Raw genomic sequence first — 18,942 nt, forward strand, 5'->3', positions numbered from 1 at the left:
GCGAGCAGAATATCTGTGTGTCATGACACATTTGGGGCTGGCATTTAGGTAGCGCTATCGTGAAACAGGTGGCTCAGTGGGTTGCCAGGTCTAGTGGACCAGGGAGAGATAGATGAAATCAAAGGACCTAGTGCTCGGGATTCATGTAAAAGACAAGATCAAAGAGACATTGAATCCACGCTCACGTGGTCCGTAGCCACATGCTCTTTCAACTGGGCTGATGGCCGAAATCCTACGCCTGCTTTTATATGTTTACCGTGTGAGAGAAAACGGGGGTATAGCAGGCGAAATGGACGCAAAATCCCTGCTGATAAGCCAGTTTGTACTCAGCAGGGTTTACCGTGGCTGGTTTGGGTTGGTAGATTGTTTATTTACAGCGTCCTTCGGTGGTGGCGAATGCATGTTTGGTGAGTATTTGTGCCCCGCACGTTTGTATTGAGTACGCGCAGGAGAGGCTGGTAGAATTGCTAAGATACGTCGGAGCGTCGCGCTACGCTCTTGCTTATTGGGCACGGCGCACAAGTGGAAGAGTGCAGCTTAACTTTTGCAAACAAATGAAGTAAGTATACTTGATGAAGTATGATCGTATTTCTGTTTGCAGCCCCTGTAAGGACGTTCGGCAACAAGTGCTTAATGAGATATTAGGGCGCCTCAATCGACTTGCGGTATCTTCAAATTGTTATTACATCATCCAGATTCGTGCCTCTATATACTTTAAACTTGTATGTCTCTTAAGAAGCCACCTTCTCCCATGAGATTCTCGTTCGATGTCTAGTATACGCTTACTATTTAACTCTGTTTCGTTACAAACGGTAGAGCCAGCAAAACCTTCTCTTACGGTGTCACATCGCCTTGTCGTTTCTTATTACTTCCATATCAAACCTTATTTAATGACGGCCTCCAGTTTTTGTCCTCTGGTTTACAATAAACTTTCGAGGAAGTGGAGGCTAGAGTGAATGGCCACAGGAGAGCATCATGGTAGCAACGGTGACCGCGTGGGAAAACGAAGCCAGAAGCAGATATAATGGCAAAATTCTGGAGAAAGAATATTCATTTTAATTGTTAGAATGCCTTCAGTTATTCATTACCAGTAGCAAACGTGAAAGACCTATCCGTTGGTCCCTTACAATTACCTTGAGACCCAAGTGACCCCATGGGGGATTGGGGGAAAGGAAAGTGGCACTAGTTTTCAGCCCTCTTACCTTCCACTGCCCTAAATATTTTCATGTAAACGAGCCAAAGGGGAGGGGAGATGTTCTTTATCAGCTTCTCTTGTTGCTGCATCTACCCCGTCCCCGGCACCGTCTAGTGTATCGGTGACTTTTCAAGCGCATTACCTTTTTGTAGCTGTTAATTTTGAAAATACATACTCTCTTTCATGGCTAGGATTCTGCTTTTGCTCTTAGCTGAAGAAACAGCTTTTTACCCTCATGGGAGGCGCCTGCGCCAGCTACAGTGGGCCCTCTCTTTTCCCCATGCCCCGTGCCAGTCTTTGCCAGAGGCCTTGGAAAGCGTTAAAACTCAATGGCTTTGCCAGGCTGGTAAAATCCATTGTTAGTGTCGTGGATTCCTCCCTCTGGATAACCGCCTGATTTTCAGTTGCTGCCCATGCCCGCGTTTGTAGGGACAATAGAATGCCCGCACAGCGCAAGGACTCTTCCAAACCAATCGCCCCTGATATCATGCTCCCCACCTGCCGCATCAAAGACGGTTGGGCAGCATGGCGGGTCCTTAGATGGCCTTCATGACGACTCCCAAAGGAGGAGATTACAGGATTATCTATGCAGGCTCAACGAGACGTCTCACGACTCTCTGCCCCAACCTACTGACAATGATAGAGGTGGTGTAAACAAAAATGAGAAAAAAGAGGAATCTCATTACTGCTGCGCTTGGAGGAGTGGGCAGTCTGCTCCGTCCGTTAGACAACCGGAGAACAAGAACGAGGAGTGTGGCGAGAGGAGGCCAAGCGAAGAGGAATCCCAAATCCCTGGTATTTTGGGGGAGAGTGCTGGATATCGATATGCCCTCGGAGGAATTTTGGTTTACTATGAGGGCTGTGGAGCTGAGAGAGCCACAGGGTAGGTAGAAAAGAACTAATTCGAACTTCTGCAGATGCTAGCTCTCAAGGGTTGCTGCTAAAGATATGCTCCTGATTTTTCTGTGCCATGCTATGCGAGCAGCATGAGTAGAGACCAGTGGACAGACAGCAGCAGCGTGCCCCAGACCAGCAGAAAGAATGAAACTGCTGATCCCGCAAGGGTACCCAGTGTGCCTGTGAGGAAACGGCGGGAGGGTTGCTGCTGTTGCCTCAGATGCCCCTGGGCAACCCCAAATTCCTCCAGCGCTTCAGATCCCTACTGTAAAGACACCCGACGGTGCTCTGCCACCCAAGAGTCTCCCAGAGGATTTCTTAAACGCGAAGCTGCTACTGAGCGACCAGGCAGTAGTCATGCACACGCAGAAAGATCAGAGGATATAGGAAAAAGAGAAACGGGGGGACAGAACGTCTTAGAAGCACGGAGGGACATAGCGCAGCGCAGAGAAGCACCTAGGAAAGGGAAGCCACATGAAGGAGGCGTTTGTTTTTGTTGCTCCTCTCAACAGGAGATAGTGAGGCGTAGAGGCTTGAATCGTTGCTGCTGCTGCTGCCCCTACAGGGACTGTAGAGTTCCACTTTCCCAGTGTCTGGCAAGAGCCCTTGGGGAGGAAAGTGACCCTAGTGTAGAGGGCAAGCCAGTGCAGCAGAATTGGCGTGAACATCTGCAGCATGTACAGAGGCAGCTAGAAGGGCAATGCGGGGAGTCTGACCGGAGCAGAGAGATGGAACCAGTTGGGAAGCAAGAAACAGAAAAGGGTATAGCAGCTAAGAAAACAGGCGCTAAGGCACAGAGAGGAGAGATGCGAGGCTCAATGCGAGAATCGCACAGCCGAAAGCACGGGTATTGTGCAGAGGAAGGTGAAGGGGTGCAAAACGAGACTAGGGAGCGTCCCCTGAACAGCTTGTTGCACGCTACCCCGGAGGTAGACTCATCGCTGCTGCAGCTGCTGCAGCAGTTGCCTCTTCCTGCACCACCGTGCGCTGAACAGCTTGTGGAGACGGCGTGGAAGCCTGCAGATACAAAGGCAAGGCGCCTAACTGCAGGAGATAAACGCTCTCAGTAAACTGCACAGGGAAGGGAGAGAACGGCAAATACGCTCAACAAAGATAAGGAAACACAAATTTTCCAGCAGCGACTGAGCTGTGACCCTTATTGCCGCCGCTGCAGACGTACAGCCCTCTCCAGTTGCACATTGCCGATAGCACACCAATTACAGCAGCATGCATGGGGCTCATGCGTGTGCGTGCAGCTAGTGGTGCCACTAGACTCTCTCATATTTGAGTCCCGATTTGAATCTGGTAAGGAAATAGGGTGTGAGTGATTTTGTGTGTGTGAGCCCCTCCCTGTCTATCTCTCTGTGTCGGGTTGTCTTTATGCCCTCCCTGTGCTCCATGCCTATTTGTCTCTAACTCTTTCCCTGTATTCTTGCTTAGGCTGAATTTCTCTACTGTGGATTTCCTGTGCATATGATTTGTGTGTCTGTTTACTACTTCGTTTTTTGCTCCATTGTTTCATGTGAGGAAAGCGAGTTGCTGCTTTGTGTCTATGACTCTCCATCCGTGAGACAACCTCCTAAGTGGTAACAGCCCTGTCCGTGCCTTTTTCTGTTGCCCTCTCTGTGCATCCGTAAACTTTTGCTGGCTATTTCAATTTTCCCGCAAGAATAACTCGGACTTTTACGCGATTCCACTTCTATCTGCCTTGGTAGCTGCCCTTTGGTCTTGGTCTCTTGCATGTCTCGCAGTTGGGCCTAGTTTTTTCGCCACCCACTATTCTGCTTTGTAGTTCTCTTTCGCTGGAAAGCTAGATGTGCACGCCACAGAGCAACTTATCGAAGCACTCTCTGAGTCTATGTGCTGGCTGTAGGGAATCTATTGGCTGCAGTAAAGGGCATCTACGAGCCCAATATTTATCTCCTGCTCCTACGCCCAGACACAAAGAAAAACAACAAAACCTTTTGGTTTTTTTTTTCTGCTGAGAGAACAGCCGAGCCCAAGCAAGGAGCCAGACCCCTCACTGTCACGTAGGGTGCATGATCAATTCCAAATTTCGGGCTAGAAAGCTATACATCCTAAACTGCAGTCAATATAGGCAGACAGGCTCTTCGCAAAGTGACCTGTCTTATTCCGATGGAAACCTTTTACAGCTTTGAATACATCGTAGCTGTTATCTTCCAAAAAAAGGCACAAAGTGTCACAAACCAAGCAGAATTGAATTGTTATCAAAGATCGAAAGGAACATCTGCTAAGCTTGCCATATCGCTGATGTCAGTTCGATGGACTCTTATAACCCTAAACGCCTATAGCGGGTTTTTGTAAGCCCCTTATTGCTTATTTTCTCAGATTCAAAATTTTGAATCTCGTCAAGGAGAATCCATTTTACTGTCAGGGGCATGGGGCTCCACTTGTCTTTTCTCCTAAGGCATTTCGGGAGAGAAGGGAGGGCTGGAGAAGAATTGACTGTCCAGTTCGATTTTACAAAAACAGAGCCGCAGCCGCAGTCAATTATATCTTCGAGGGATGCTCACCACCTTCTGCAGCTCCCTTTGTGTCTGTTCCTAAGAGAATCTCTACTGCAGACGCAGTATCAACAGCAGACCCGTGTTCTGGATTAGCAACGCCAGGGCACGCGGCAGAGGCCGCTGCTCCTGCTTCCCCTCCGCCTTCTGCAGCGGCAGCACGACCTGGAGTGCTGCACTGGTCCTACGACGTAAATTCGCCAGTGACAGACTTGCGTCGAAGCTATTTTTCTCTTGAGTTTGATTTTACGTTCACGGAGGAGACAGGCGACCGCATCTTCTTCGCAAGCGCCCTTCCCTACACTTACTCAGATCTCCTCGATTTGACTGCCGCTATGCAAACAATGCCGCATGCCAAGCGAGTGAGTAAACATGAGGCACCAGCGAAAGTTAGCTCATGCAAATATAATACCAATTCGTGAACTAAGAATGAGGCCACAGAAAAAGAGATTCCCTACAGTAATAGACAGAAACCTGTCACAAACCTACAAGACGACGTACGGAAATTCGATTAAAATATTGCCCGGACGGTAGCGTTGGGCGACGAAGGTGCCTTGCGGTACACTTGGGACCTTCAACTAAAGCGAAGGGGAGAAATTCAGAGCCTGGTTGCGATAAAATCAGTGCCGACGTCGCTTTCAGTTGTTTTTGTTTCCGCATCCTCAATCGTCCATTTTTTGGTGCTTTGTTCCCTGGTCCCCTGCTTGCGCATTTCTGGCTTCCTCACTATTTCTTATTTCCCGCCTCTGCGTGTTTGGATATGGTCTTCTTAGTACTGCTCAGTTGGAACCCTTTGTAAGACTCCGGGAAATATTCCATGCCCCGTGTTCCTCATTGGGGATCCCCCGGAAAGCCCGCTTCTTCAACAGCACAAATCACCGAAGGTGCACCCTTTCGTGTTTGACGCTTCAGCGTTTCGTTTTGACCCAGCTAGTGCAGAGGAAGGTGCCACTAAGCTCTCTAAATCTGAAAGGAACAAGGGGTCACCCCAAAATATCGCCAGTTCAACTTCAGGCTGCAGACACCGAGCAGCGACGGCAGTATCGGCACCGACAACAGCAGAGGCAATATCGGCGTCAGAAGGGCATCAACGCCATATGGGGGGTCCCCAACCGCCAAGGAGCGCCAGTGTAGCTGCATCAGGCATCAGCGCTAGCAAATGCAGCAACAGTAGTTTGAATCACCATCTCTGCAGCAACAGTAGTTTGAATCACCATCTCTGCAGCAACAGCAGCGCCTCTGCGTGCCGCAGCTCCGTTCATGCCTCAGTCAAGGCTTCGCCCGTGCAGCAGCCTCTGCCAGGAAGTCCTTCCTCTTTGTGGCCCTTCTCGGCAGAAAATCATTCATTTATGTGCGTTGAGTGCATGCGCTCTTCAAAGCCGCTTTTGTGCATATCATGCCGCGTCCACCCCAGCGAGAGTAATGCCAGCTATTTGCTGCTAGGTTTGCTGTGTTTTTTGTTGTCTGAGTCTCCTGAGGCCTCTCTCATCCGGCGCCTCTTTTCCATCGTCGTGGTTCCCATGCTCAATCCAGATGGAGTTATTGGGGGTATGAGCCGCTGCGGACTGCACGGAACGGATCTGAATAGGGTGTGGGAGGCCCCCTGTCCGGTGCTGCATCCCTCTATTTTTTTTTTAAAGCAAATTCTTGCGGAATTAAGGAGAACAGCAACCCCACCACTTCTCTTCCTCGATCTTCACGCACATTCCAGCAAAAAAGACGTATTTATGTAAGAGTAAAGTCATCATGCAAGTGTCCACCACAAACGACGGGGATAGTGACCCTCACGGGACAGCTACTCATGAGGCAGCCGCACTCCGTCTCTAGAGGGCTTCTAAGAAGCGTAGCAATGTATGCTTCAACTAGCTAGCCTCCACATACTCCTCGTATACGATTTGCAGCTATGCAAACAGCGCGGATCAGCAATTGAATCCAGAGGGGTTCTCTGCGGGGGATGGACTCCTAGGACTGTCCTCTTCACCTCAACAGAAGGGACCTCCCAGCGGTTTGAGCGCCCTGGGACCGCCTGAGGTCCTTCCGCCTACCAGCAGCACTCTACTTAAAGCTCTAGAGGAGCGATGTCCATGGTTCGACATGACGGGTCAGTCTGAGGAACTTTGTAGCTTCAAAGAAAGAGCATTAGGGTGTCATAAATGTGCAAAGGGTCGATACACAGTGGTGCTGTGCCGACCGTGTCCACCAGTATTGATCGGAGCGTGGGCAAGAAAGCACTTAGCGGGCCGCTAGCGTGTTTCGGCATTGCAGATTGCAATAAACTCTGTGGCATTCTATGTGGTGGTGTGCGGCGTGCGGTTTAGCATGCATCACAAAGATACAAAAATGCAAGGAGGGAACGGGCCGCGTTGTAGGATTCAGAGAATTGGGAATTGCCTGCTCCTACACTCTCGAAGCCTCTGTTTTTGGCCACGCACAAGCAAGCCCCAAGCAATGGGCAGCTGCCCTCAGCCGTGTAAGCACAGGGGGAAAACGGTGCTCTCCCGATCATAAGAGACCAACGAAAGCAGAAACGAAGGCCCTCAAACAAGCTCGGTGCACTCTCCAGTCCATAGACCCCTTGACATGAAGGGTCAAGCCACATCACGAAAAAATTCAACTTGGGCAGGCATAAACCCCAGACACGCCCAGTAGAACAACATACCCAAATCAATACCCTCAGACATTCGCCGTCTAGAGTGCAGATTGAAAAGTAAGAAGGTGTGGTTCTGCAAATGTATCCACGTTGTCTGAAGGGGCCCAGAGGAAATGAAGGCGTGTCTTCTGATAAGGAATACAAGGGAGACGGAGATCCTAGGGCCCCTAAGGAAGCGAGCTCCTTTCACTCTTTAACCCTACAACGTCGGTAGAACCATAATCACACTGAGTCTCTTGTTTATGCTGCTAGTGATAGTAAGCCAGCTTCCCGCTGTTTTTTATCGTTTCTCATGGTGTGCTCTCGCTAGTTAAACGGCTGTGGTCTGTGCTTCTGGCACTGACTGCTTGCAGGCAGCCCCGAAACTCGTTGCGCTCCTCAGCACATAGAAGAAGGTAACCATCGATGTTTGCAGAAGCCTCGCTATTCACAGGCCGACAGTGGAACTACGCGCACCCCAAAGGAACAGCTCCCTGGGTGCCCCCCAGCGGGGACTAGCCGAGAAGCTCCTCCCGACGCCGCTCCAGCAGGGCGCCTCGTAGAAGGAGCCTCACCACTGATGCACTTTGAAGCTGGTTCTCTCTTGCTTACAGGGCTGACCGTGGGCCTGGCACTTTATGACTGGTCTCTTCAGCTAGCAAAGGGTGCCCCCGAACTGTTACAGCCAGGGCGAGCAGCCCCTGCTGGAGAGAAAGGGTGCCCATCGCGGGGTTTGCTCCCTGCGTGCCCGCGCTGTGCGCTAGTACGAAATAGGGGCTCTTGCAAAGCTGCTTCCCCCGGCAACGGCTGCAGAGGCCTAGGGGGGATCAGACATCGGGGGCCTTCTAGTAGGAGACACGTCTCAGCTGCATTACGTAGATGTGAGGTGTGGGAGTCTTCACGGGATGCATTACTGGTAGGGGTCCCCTACCACTCTTACGAAAATTCAGTGAGAAGCTTTATCGGACCTTCCTCTGAATGTGGATCATTTGTTGAGGGAGACCTCTGTGAAGGGGAAGCAGCCACTAAAGGGTTGCGACCACTGCCAACAGCAGGAGAAGCAGCGAGAAAAGCGATGAGCGCGGTTAGAAGATCCCTTAAGGTTTTTGCTGCAAAGGCATCTCCTGCGGAAGATATACCCCATGATATCCTCTCTGGATGGCCTCGACAAAAGCTTCCTCCCAGGCTTACAAATGGAATGGTTAGGCTGGACACTGATGAATTTTTAAACACTCACGGCGAGCCTTTACAAATATTCTCAAAGGGAGAAGAAGTAGCACCGCACAGAACCAGAGCAGCGGAACAACGGCCATGTACCTCACCCTATGAAGAAAGCGCATCATCAGCAGTAACAGGCAGCGCTCGCAATGGCAACAACAGGGACACCTTTTCCAGTGACGGCCTTAAAACCTCAACAGGCCTTGGAGCGCCAAAGGGACCCACTCAATTTGTGCGGAAGGGGGCTCTGGGATTCCGTGGGTATAGCAAAGCCTCAGCAGCTAGGCTGCGGCTACGTCTGCGGCAAAAAGAAGATCCATGGATTTGTAAAAGTACTTTATACAACACTTCAGACGAATCCGTTCAAGCGGCCTTCAGCAGTTGCCCTAAGAAATGCTGTGAAATTGGACACATTGATCCTAAACTTGTCGCAATTCCGCTCCACAGGACCTCGGTCGAAGCCCACCACCCGTCCTCTTCTCCAAATAATATGAACGACCTTCAAATGTCGCACGTGGTAACAGGCCAGCTGGACATTGCCTGCTCCATGCCAAGGTCTTCAATGCAGCGCCGGCAGCATCGAAGCATGCAGGCAGAGAAAAAAACACGCCCTAAGGGTCACCGGAAGCGCTGGGGCACCCATATTAGAGCAGCGGAAACCCACTTGAATGGCACTCATCCGGGGGAAAGCCTCCTCCAAGGGCGCTCAAAATGCGGAATTCCCACAGCAAGCAGCACGGGATCAACAGGCGGATTGGGAGTTTCCCAGGCTTCAGAATCCCCTCTAAGGGCTTCTTCTACTGGTAAGGCACCGGGGACGTCTGCTCGTTGCAATGGCGGGGGACCTCGCTGCTTCTCCAGTAAGCTCGAGGAAAGCGCTGAAATGACAAACTCCTCAGCACCTAAGGAGAGCCTGTTGGGTTCGTGCTCCGCACCTTCATATTTTTCCCTAGGGTCCCCGTACGAGCGCCAAAGGCCTGAAGGGATCATTAACCAAGGGTGCAGCAAGCGGATCCTTCGAAGAGCCACCAGCAACTTAGGCACCTCTGTACTTCCCGCTTCTGCTGCCTTCCCATCCAATTGCAACAGGTCTTTTGTTGCCGCTTCGAGGGCACAACTTAACGCTTGGGGCCCATGGGAGGAAGAAGGCCCCAGGAGAGGCTTTGTTGGTTTGGAGAGTGCCTTGTCCGCTAACAGCCTTAGTATTACGCGGGTCACTCCAGCTGCAAGACCACGGAGGCCCAATAGGTGGGCTGAATTTCCCCCAGGCGTCTCCTGTCAGGGGGAATCCGCCGCTTTGGGGACTCCCTAGAAGCCCATTGGCTCAGTGTTTTACAGCGCATACAAAGTTAGCAGTCCCTAGCAGAATAGCCACATTTGCAGGGGGAGAAAGCACTTTTTAGAGAGCAAAAAAAAGTCCTTGCGGCGTTTGATCGGCTCTTACGTGTCACCCAGACCATTGGGCACTAGCAGGCTAACCGGGGCCTTTGCGCGTTCGTGCAGCCTCTTTTTCGTTCGGGCTGTGTTACTAGGTCTCAACAGACTGGATGGCTTTGTTGGGGTTAGAATCAGCAAGCAAGAAAGGTGAAGAAAGTAGCACACACACACGTAGGCGGTAAGATGCTGAAGGGGGTCACAGAATAAGATTGGCACGTAGACAGACTTTTCAGTAGAGAGATTGACAATTACGTTAAACCAACGCGTGAAAGGGAAAGCGCTTAGGGAAGGAATCAGAGCCAAAGCAAATGAACACGAAAGAGATCGTGTGCGGTGCATACACCATTATATTGCCAATCATCCAGTGACTAAGACGAACAGGAAATTTAGAGAGTTCTATTCCCTTTGTAGAACGTTGCTGTAGGTCGCTGCTGCTCCCAAAGAGAGCGACCCGCAATTTGGGTGTACGCCTTAGCAACGGTTGCCGCAGCAACAACCACATTCGCAGAGGGGCAACAACACCTGTTGCCGCCACTGGTGCTGCACGAGAGAGTAAGATGAGAAAAAACAGTAGACTGTAGGTACACCGTAAGGTGCCTGTACACCTGAACTTGAAGATTAAAAATACACTCACCTGGGGATCTACTGGGTATGAGGACACTGCCAAAGGAGGCCCCCAGAAGCTTATTTGGGTTTCCCCAGAAAGGCACGGGCCCCTGGATAGCTGTCGAGGGCCCCCGTTATTCAGGCTGTCTGTGCATCAGCAAAGAAACGAGAACTGCCCGGTGGGGCCCAAGGAACCCGGGTGCCCTCCTTTGAAGAGCCCCTTACGGGGAGAGGCCCCTTGGAGACCTCAAAAGGGTCCACTGCAGAAGGTATAGGAGCCTTCTTTATGCTGCATCCAAGGAAGCGTGTATTTCAAAACACCACCGAGTGGTGCGGACACGTTGGACATGGATTGTGCTTTGTTTGAACTTGCCGAATTCTTTCTAGCGTGCTTGCAATTGTGCTTGTTTGCTCGGTGGTGCATGTCTTTGGCTGCTCCGCCTGGGGGCCTGTGTGCGTGTTTGGCTGTGTTTGAACTCTTGCACCGACTGTGCTTTGGTAAATAGCCTGGAAGCCCATACTTTCTTGCTTAGTTGAATTGACTTCTTCGACGGGTCCCCTTCTTTTGAGTTGCTCCTGAACGTGCACGTGTTTTTGGCCACTGGTGTTTTTGTCGTTGTCAGCTGCTTGGTGTTTCAGTTGATGTGGTTTAATCAGAAGTCGTGGAGCCAACTATCGCACAGGCTCTGCTGCTCTGAGGGAACAGAAGGAAGGAGATTCAATCGAATGGTGCATTACAGACGGCATACGGAGGGAAGGGGATGATTAACAGAAGCGCTCGCGGGTACTAGAGACAGGAACAGCCCTTTGATGAGAGAATAAAACAGTAAGCGGCACGCAGCAAAGCAGCGTCGAGGGATGGATATCACGACAGGGAGACACTGGCAACCAGGGAGGCCTTCGGGGTCGAGGGGGGCAAAGGGCGTGTGCAGAACATAACGCAGCAGACAGTAACGGAATCCAGTGACTGAGAGAGGGGCACATCTGCACAAAATGCAATTTCTCTCACCAGGGGTCAACACTGCATCCTCAGAGCTTTCCGGATATGCGTCGAACGCCTCACAGTCGAAGGGCCCCTTTATTTTAGGTATAAATGGAGGGGACACCGTATGGCCGTAGAGGCAGCCGGGCGGGAAGGAAAAGAAGCAAGAGAAAAAAGCGGAACGCGCTGCCGCAGGAAGAGAGAGACGGATGCGGCTGTTCTTTTCCAGCAAGCGAAGCAGCAATTGCTGCCCAGAAGGTAACGCACATCTATGGAGAGACCAGACGTGAAAAACTGATTCTCTGCTTTGCGACCTGACATGTAATTTCTCAAAAGCCCGCCCCTGCAAAAGGGGCTACGAGGAAAATAGAGAATAGTTGATTTTCATACCCACTTACTTCACCTGTCTCTTGCTTTTGTTGTAGTTTTTCCCCTCTAACTCACCCCCACTTAAGTGCCCCTGACTACAACGGCTCTTTCCTGCCGCTCAGCATGCACGTACCTCCAGTGAAGGCGGAACACCTTGTGGTACTGTAAGAGGTTTATTGAGGATGTCATCATACATCGCCGCAGGGTCTTCACTGTAAAAAGGTGTTTTCCTGTGGAGGCGCTCGCAAACAACGAGATGCAATGCACACGCACCCACATACATAAGTATACTTTGTACACAGAGCCGCTGTGTCAATCTTTATTTTTTCTACTCCTCTAAGCTAACATCTCTGTAGCTATTCCAGCCACCGATCAAGGCGGATTTGTGCCGCAGCTTCCAGCAAGTATCTCTCCCTGCATTGCTGCTCCAGAAGGGTTCCCAGCTGCGCCTTGCCATGGCAATCAAGCACGCAGCCTACAGCAGCAACCACAGTAGTATGCCACCTCACCAGAAGACAAGCTCGTAAAGAAGAATCCCAAAAGCCCAGGCATCGCTGCAGAAATGTTGTCCTCTCCTTAGCAGTGTCTCCGGCGGCATGTACTCGCTCGTGCCACAGAGGGTACAGCTCCTATTGAGCTCTCTCTCCTCTTCTGGCCAGGGAACGTTTCCAATCTCCCCACCGTATGTGGCCTCCAAAGGAAATGAAGGCTGCAAAGGCACTCCAGTAGGAGCCGGGTCACCTGTTGGAAGTTTATCGAAATGTGTTCTTCCCACTATGGCCTCTTGACCTGCTGTCCCTGCTAGCTTGGATCCTGCTACGACATGTGCAACTGCGACTGCAGTTGCTGCCGCTAAACCAGCTGGAGCTGGTGAGGAAGATTTAGGAGGTTCCGAATGATCTGCTGAGGAGGCATGGACAGCGGAGGCAGCGGAAAGAGGCACCAAAATTATCAGCGCCGTGTTGATACATGGAGGGGCAGAACTACAGCCATGCTGGTACGCAGAGAGGCACAGAGCGACAGAGAGCACCAGCTCTATACAAGGGAAGATAAACAAAAAGAGAAAGACCTCAACAAGCAAGTAGAAGTATCCGTGCATTTCAAGCGTGGGGTAGTTTCAAATAAAAATAAGCTCTCAGGGGATTCATGGGGTGAATCAAGTGCAGTAACAATGGTCAGACATTTGAGATGCAGATGGTGGCGGCTACATAGTGGTTGCAGGAGCACCAGCTGCAATAACTAAGCTTAAGGACACACGGGCAGCAAGTAGAACAATGGCAACCGGTGCCTAGGTTGCTCTTAGTGCTGCGGGTGCTCTTAAGGAGAGGTACTACTTTTGCTGCAACTTGGGCTCTTTCGTCTGCTTGAGCCCGTGCAATATTTTCGTAAATCGCGACAGCGCTATCTCCTGTGTTCCCGGTTAACACTCCTATTGTTCCCCCTATTTTCAAGCCGCTGCTGCCACAAGTGTTTCTCCTCGTATGGCTTCACCATCATTAAGCGCAGGGTTGACAGGGACTAGGGTTCGATGAAGAGATACCTTTGAGCTGCTCCAACTGGTCAACAGTTTTCTCTTTAGAGCCTGCAGCACCACGCAACACTCGAAGACGTGCTCCCTTACTGTTCCCCCTCACCCATCTACTTCTCTTTCTTTATCTGTGATTCAGTCTTTCCATGGCTTGCACCTCGCCTGGATAAGGTACCTAAGCTCCCTTTACGTCTCAGCTCCCGCTTCACTTTCCTGGTTAGTGCCTTTGGTTTCTCTCAATTAATGTACATCAAATTTCGCTACGCTGGCCTGTCTCATGCTTCCCGGCCTACATGCATACACTTGTACCCACTACGTAGCCCCTCATTTTCACAGGCTCTTATATCCCTCTCCCCTTTCTTGGTGTCTGTCGCTTTCTTCTAAACAGCATTAGATCCGTTCTGTTCGGGCTTCTCTTCATGCCTATGTGCTCAAATGTGCGACTGTTCTCGACAACGAGAGCCTCTAAGTTGCGGAATGCTCAAGAAGTTGCTTCTACTCTACAGTTCCCTTAGATCCCTGTGTGTCGGCATAGGTTCCTAATCCCCCTGCGTTGTAAACCTTTGTACCTGAAGAATGTCCTTCATCCTGTTCTTCATTATCCTTGGTTGGTTCCTCCAGCAGGATTGACACCCAGCTCTCTCTTTGAAGGGCCCCCTCGCCAAAGCAACTCTCCTTATCCGAAGCCCCACGGAAAGGCCCCCGGCTGACGGTATTACCGCCAGAAAGCCACAGTGGTCCAAAAGACTCCGAAGGATCTGGAGAACTCTTTGCAAGTCCTTCAGAGAAGCGGTCATTCTGATGAAAACTGGAGGGCAGCGGCCCCAATTCAGTTCCAGGAGTTCCTTTCAAAGGACTTCCGCGCCAACTGTTTGCTGCGTTGTAAAGCCGTTTGTGCTCTCGCTGCAGCTGCTGCTGCAGCGCGTGGTGTTGGGACTGGGCTCCATCTATCACTCCATAATCTCCTAGTGAGAGACAACGAGGAAGCGGCGGTCCCACAATAGGCTGCTGCAGTGGGGGAGCCCCTAACCCCCATGCTGGAGGGTCCCCGGCGTGGACTAGTTTTGAGCGAACCGGAGTACATGGATATTCCTGAGTGTCTCTCTCCCAGTGGCTTTCTTCTGGTGCAGAAGTAGAAATAGGGGTCACTTTCAAAGGATCCATTGGGGTTCCTTCAAGCCTTTGAAACCCCTCCGCCTCGTTTGGTGTGGGTCCATGCATATGCGCTCCAGTGTTTCCATGTGTGAGGCTCTCTTCAGAGCTGCTATTTTGGGAGGCCCCCAGGACGCCAATGAAGGTTCCCTCCGAGTTTGGGGTGTGTTGCGTCACCGATGCCAGGTAACTCTCTACAGTGGCAGCCTCTGCTGTGTTGAGAGATGCAAATGAGCCCGAGTCTAACCAGCCCAAAGGAGTGGTGGCCCTCGTGGTAGAGTCCACAAGAGGTCCCCCGTTCAATTGCCTGGAAGAACGAAGGCCCATTGACTGGGCCTTCTTTAGAGACCAATAGGGCAGCAAGCCTGCAGGGAGCAAGCACAACGTGTTGAGGCAACAGCAGGACTCGTTGCTACTGCAATATCAAAACAAGATGCAGTAGCATTTCCAGGAGGATGGGCTAAAAGTTTTGTGTCAATATCATTTGCACCATAAGCAGCATCACAAGGGGCAGTAGTATTATTAGCTGCCGTGAACTGCCAGTGTACCTTCTTCGCAGCTTGTAGCTTCTCCCCTCACGCAGCCTTCCTTATCGGTGGCCTTCGGAGTTTCGAAGGGCCCGTCTGCCCCAAACGAGGAGGTCGCAAACATATCTAAGGAGTTTAGGGGTGTTGTCGCATGCAAGGATGGCCGGTGCTGAGTTTCAACTGCTTCTATGCCATTCAAAGGAGGCCCTCCACCTCCAAGTGTCTCCGCTGCGTCGGTGGAACCCCTCTGCAGGGCTGAGAAGACGCCATACTTATGCCTTGCAGCCTCGCATGCTGGATGGCAACAGCTGAGGGTACCCCATGAAGTCAAGTGCCTCCATTGTGGGAGACCCTGGGAGCCCTCGCACCTTCCCTGAGCTGCCCCCAAGATGAATGGCCTCGGCTTTTCTATTTGCTTGGAGAATCCAAAGTCTACGATTTTGATATGGCCGTCATTCCCTATTAAAATGTTTTCTGGCTTTAAATCTCTGTAGATGACTCCTAAACCTATTTATAATGGAGAAAGATGCACAGGCAGATATGCACACAGAGGTAGCAAGACAGGCAGCGACGTAAACAAGGCAAACGAAGGCAGTCACGGAGGAGGGGGGCAACAGAATCAGCGAGAGGGAAGGATATCAAGGAAGGCAAAGTAGGAGACGCATGCGGGGGAGTATGCAGCGGAGCAGAGCTAGAGAAAAGAAGCGAAGACGGGTCGGCACAAAAAGTTAGAACCTTGCTACACAGTGTGGCCTGTAGCCGTTGGGCACTTAGAGGAAGCAGAGAAACATGTGAGGCTACCGAAAGAAACTTTCTGACATCGAAAGACATCAGCTAACAGAGATACGGAGAGTTCAGGGGAAAACGAAAAAGGAAAGAAACAGCTTACTGTGAACATATAGTAAAGCAACCAATACCTCCGCCGCATAGAATCGAGCCGCCTCCAGACGGAGGGACCCTTTTCGACTGCATTCAACCAGACATACAAGATAGTTAGGGGGGTTGGCACCTTTAGAGTTTGATGTCAGTGAGGCCGGTTGTTCGATTAAAAAGGATAGGCGTCAACCTCAAGAAAGCCACATGACACACAGTGGACACCTGGGGAGGGATAGTGAAATCAAGGAGGATGAGATGTTACAGGATGAAGCAGTAGCCCAGATAGTCGGGAAAAAGTAGAGGAGCACATGCAGAGACAATCAGGGATAGTCATGAGGTTGGACGACAGCAAGGTCTGGATTGTAGGGAGTTGAGAGAAAGCAAATGGCAGCTACCCACGTAACGGCCCACAGCTAAACAATTGATAAGCCAAAAGAAGCATCACATCTTCTGCATATGAAATTCCAACAAACTCTGGGTAACGCTGTAAAGAGGAAAGAAGAACGGCTATACTGAGATGAAGGGAACAGTGCGTAGCGGCGGTGCTGCTACTTTCGTATTTGCAGCAGGTGATGCTGCGGTTTCGGCGAGTGCCGGGACAGGGTTGAAAGTGTGGCAGGAAAACAAATATTTGTGCAGCTTAGCGAGGCAGTTACTGTGTGTGGTTGAACAGCTTTTACTTCAAAAGAGAGAAAAGTTCGCCACCTCCGACGAATTCCATGAGCAAAAATAAGTGTGTACGCGTCTGAAACGTAGTGAACCTACAAGCAAACACCATGCACTCTGCCCCTTTGCGTTGTACAATCATATCCAGTTCCCAGAAAGTGGCTGTGCCTCTGCCACCCCATCTGTCTCTTCACGCCTTAATAATAAGCAGTGCTACGATTCGTGCCTTGAGTTTTAGGTTCGGGCTTTGGTATGAACGGTTAAGAGCCCATCGAATACGTACAGGTTAACGACGAGAGGGTGGTTCATTCCTCGGAGTATTCTCCTTTCATTCAGAACATGGGTTTGTTGCTTGACCTGCAAGATCTGGTATTTTCGCAATCTCTTAATGGCGTAAGGCCGTGCCTCCAGGGCTTTCCTAAACCTGCAGCAGCTGAAGGACCCCTCAGGTGGAGCCCAAGCAGCTTCATCTCCTGGGAGCCCCCTCCGGAGGGAGCTTAAAGAAGAAACTTGGCGTGGCTTCAAACGGCTTATGAAGACTCGACCCAGAGTGCCGGTTCCTGAAAGCGCAAAACTTAGCGTCTCGGATATTAGGAACAAGGGGAGATAATTAAGGGAAAGAGCTGTAGACTCTGCCCGGCCTCCCCTACCAGCGAAACATAAGAGAGCCACTGCAGGTCCCAAAGGCGCCACTGCTCTAAAAGAGCACCTAATGTCCTAGCCCCTAAACAGGCTAGCTTTTCTTCGAAAGGCAGTTTTAGGGCATCAGGCATACCAACAGTTCTGATGAAAGTAAAGTCTTCGGGAGCCCACGAACAAGCAGCAAAAAATGCCTTCTGTTCCTCAATTGAGGGTCCCCCAAGTGGGTCTACCGGCTGGAGGAAGGGTTGGCACGGCCTCTGCTGCTGTTGCTGCTTCTCCAGCAGACAACAGGCGTGCATGCCACCTAGTGGGGAGCCTTCTAGTAGCCCTTTAACCATCCCGCTGCTGTAATCATCTTCCACAGCACCACTTGTGAGACCCTTCGGACAAGTCTCCCCCTTTGAATCTCCCCTTGATGCTGGCCTTGGGAGCCCATCTGGGTCCTCTTGTAAGTTGCGTCCTTCCTTCCGTATTTTTGAGGGCTCCTTTTTTGTATGAATACCTTCTCGTGAGGAAGCAGTCAGGGCCACCGGCGTAAATTGCCTGGGTTCGGGGCCTTTTCCTTCTCCCACAAGGGTGTCTTTGTGGGCCCCTGTGTAGTCAACGCTCCCAGGTGTCTTATTACACACAGGCGTCTCATTCCCTCTTGCGCCGGCTAATGGAATACTCTGAGGTGGGGTGGCAGTGCTGTTGCTACTCCGCTGCCGGGAAACGCCCTTGACGGACCTTTCTCGTGGAAGTAGGTCCTCAGGGGCCTCAGAGACCCCTGGTGCTTCTTGACGGCCTTCTTCGAAGGGGGCCCTGGTTTTGCGCCGATGCACAGCCGCACGAAAGGCCTTCCTTAGCCAGGAAATAGGTCGATTATTTTGCGGACTCGTACCTAAGAAGGCTGGGGTATCTCTTGGGGACCCTTGCGGTGCAGCTCCCTTCAACAAGGGGGGCTCAGGAGAACAGGGAATAGCCAAGTGGCATCCCTGTCGCCTAGAGCACAGAGCCGCTCCCAACGCCAATAGTCCATCTGCTGTGGGGCCTCCGTCCGAGTAGCCTGCTCGAGAGGGGGCACTTAAGGAGGCACCCTCACCAATCCCACACTGTGACCAAGGAGGCCCTCCGCCCCAACCGCGACGAGAGAAACAGAGGCTCTCTGTTTTGCTACGAAGAGCTCTAGACACTCGTTTAGATGATATAGTATTGGGACCGCTGTTACTGCTGCTGCCGTGCTGCAGCAAAGACGAAAAAAGATGCTTGCTGCGGCGGGAAGATGCGGAAGATGTTGGAGCCCCGGTGGAAGGTCCTCGTGAAGCCTCCAGATGCAGAAGGGGAAGAGAAGGTGCAGTGTGACTATTTTTCATTGCTAGTAGTACAATTGCCAGGGCCTTCTTGAATATCTTGCTTCTTTGTCCCCTCGTGCTGTTTCCTCACCCCGCTGTTTGTGGGTTTTTACTTGTGTAGACACGCGTCTCTGGTACTGGTAGAAGCAGAAGACTGAAGAAGTAAAGCCTGTACGCTTGGCGAGACCCTTAGCCTTGGGCCTGAAGGAGAAGCGAAGGGCCCCACATCTCATTCCTTGGCTTCTGTTGACTCCCTGAAAAATATCACGCTAGGTGCAACTCCACCACAACCAGTAGGTAGTGCCATGTACGTTGGAGTTACTGTGACATCCATAAAGCCCTCATTGGACTTGCAAGAAGTC

The 18,942-nt window shown here is 51.2% G+C and overlaps 3 protein-coding genes across 3 annotated transcripts; 2 read left to right on the top strand and 1 right to left on the bottom strand.

Moving 5' to 3' along the window:
• Window positions 1-1,608: 1,608 nt before the first annotated feature.
• LOC34618834 lies at window positions 1,609-5,751 on the top strand. Its single transcript, XM_026337749.1, has 8 exons — window positions 1,609-2,078; window positions 2,343-3,151; window positions 3,302-3,397; window positions 3,966-4,122; window positions 4,442-4,701; window positions 4,771-4,979; window positions 5,391-5,501; window positions 5,647-5,751. Exons 1-8 carry the CDS (start codon window positions 1,609-1,611, stop codon window positions 5,749-5,751), a joined length of 2,217 nt encoding a protein of 738 aa, XP_026193534.1.
• Window positions 5,752-6,137: 386 nt separating this feature from the next.
• On the top strand, window positions 6,138-9,776 carry LOC113147382. Its single transcript, XM_026337750.1, has 4 exons — window positions 6,138-6,346; window positions 6,519-6,574; window positions 6,927-7,085; window positions 7,621-9,776. Exons 1-4 carry the CDS (start codon window positions 6,138-6,140, stop codon window positions 9,774-9,776), a joined length of 2,580 nt encoding a protein of 859 aa, XP_026193535.1.
• A 2,587-nt stretch (window positions 9,777-12,363) lies between these two features.
• LOC113147366 lies at window positions 12,364-18,914 on the bottom strand. Its single transcript, XM_026337656.1, has 9 exons — window positions 18,849-18,914; window positions 17,383-18,469; window positions 17,105-17,167; window positions 15,118-15,572; window positions 14,945-15,074; window positions 13,886-14,903; window positions 13,399-13,496; window positions 13,168-13,284; window positions 12,364-12,893 (listed from the first exon to the last, which is right to left on the bottom strand). Exons 1-9 carry the CDS (start codon window positions 18,912-18,914, stop codon window positions 12,364-12,366), a joined length of 3,564 nt encoding a protein of 1,187 aa, XP_026193441.1.
• Window positions 18,915-18,942: the final 28 nt, after the last annotated feature.

The sequence above is a fragment of the Cyclospora cayetanensis genome, unplaced genomic scaffold, assembly GCF_002999335.1.
Source record: "Cyclospora cayetanensis isolate NF1_C8 unplaced genomic scaffold, CcayRef3 CcayRef3_contig_2, whole genome shotgun sequence".
NCBI classification, from domain to species: domain Eukaryota; phylum Apicomplexa; class Conoidasida; order Eucoccidiorida; family Eimeriidae; genus Cyclospora; species Cyclospora cayetanensis.

Excerpts from the sequence above, each read along its gene's own strand:
- LOC34618834 (XM_026337749.1), top strand. The coding sequence starts at position 1,609 with ATGCCCGCGTTTGTAGGGACAATAGAATGCCCGCACAGCGCAAGGACT. Across the intron at positions 3,398-3,965 it reads TGAGTCCCGATTTGAATCTG|GGAATCTATTGGCTGCAGTA; the intron begins GTAAGGAAATAG and ends TGCTGGCTGTAG. Across the intron at positions 5,502-5,646 it reads AACAGCACAAATCACCGAAG|CAGCGACGGCAGTATCGGCA; the intron begins GTGCACCCTTTC and ends GCAGACACCGAG.
- LOC113147382 (XM_026337750.1), top strand. The coding sequence starts at position 6,138 with ATGCTCAATCCAGATGGAGTTATTGGGGGTATGAGCCGCTGCGGACTG. Across the intron at positions 6,575-6,926 it reads GGGGTTCTCTGCGGGGGATG|GCGGTTTAGCATGCATCACA; the intron begins GACTCCTAGGAC and ends GGTGTGCGGCGT. Across the intron at positions 7,086-7,620 it reads ATGGGCAGCTGCCCTCAGCC|GCAGCCCCGAAACTCGTTGC; the intron begins GTGTAAGCACAG and ends GACTGCTTGCAG.
- LOC113147366 (XM_026337656.1), bottom strand. The coding sequence starts at position 18,914 with ATGGATGTCACAGTAACTCCAACGTACATGGCACTACCTACTGGTTGT. Across the intron at positions 15,573-17,104 it reads ACGCCAAGTTTCTTCTTTAA|GTTTAGGAGTCATCTACAGA; the intron begins GCTCCCTCCGGA and ends CATTATAAATAG. Across the intron at positions 12,894-13,167 it reads ACCTCTCCTTAAGAGCACCC|AGCTGGTGCTCTCTGTCGCT; the intron begins GCAGCACTAAGA and ends TCCCTTGTATAG.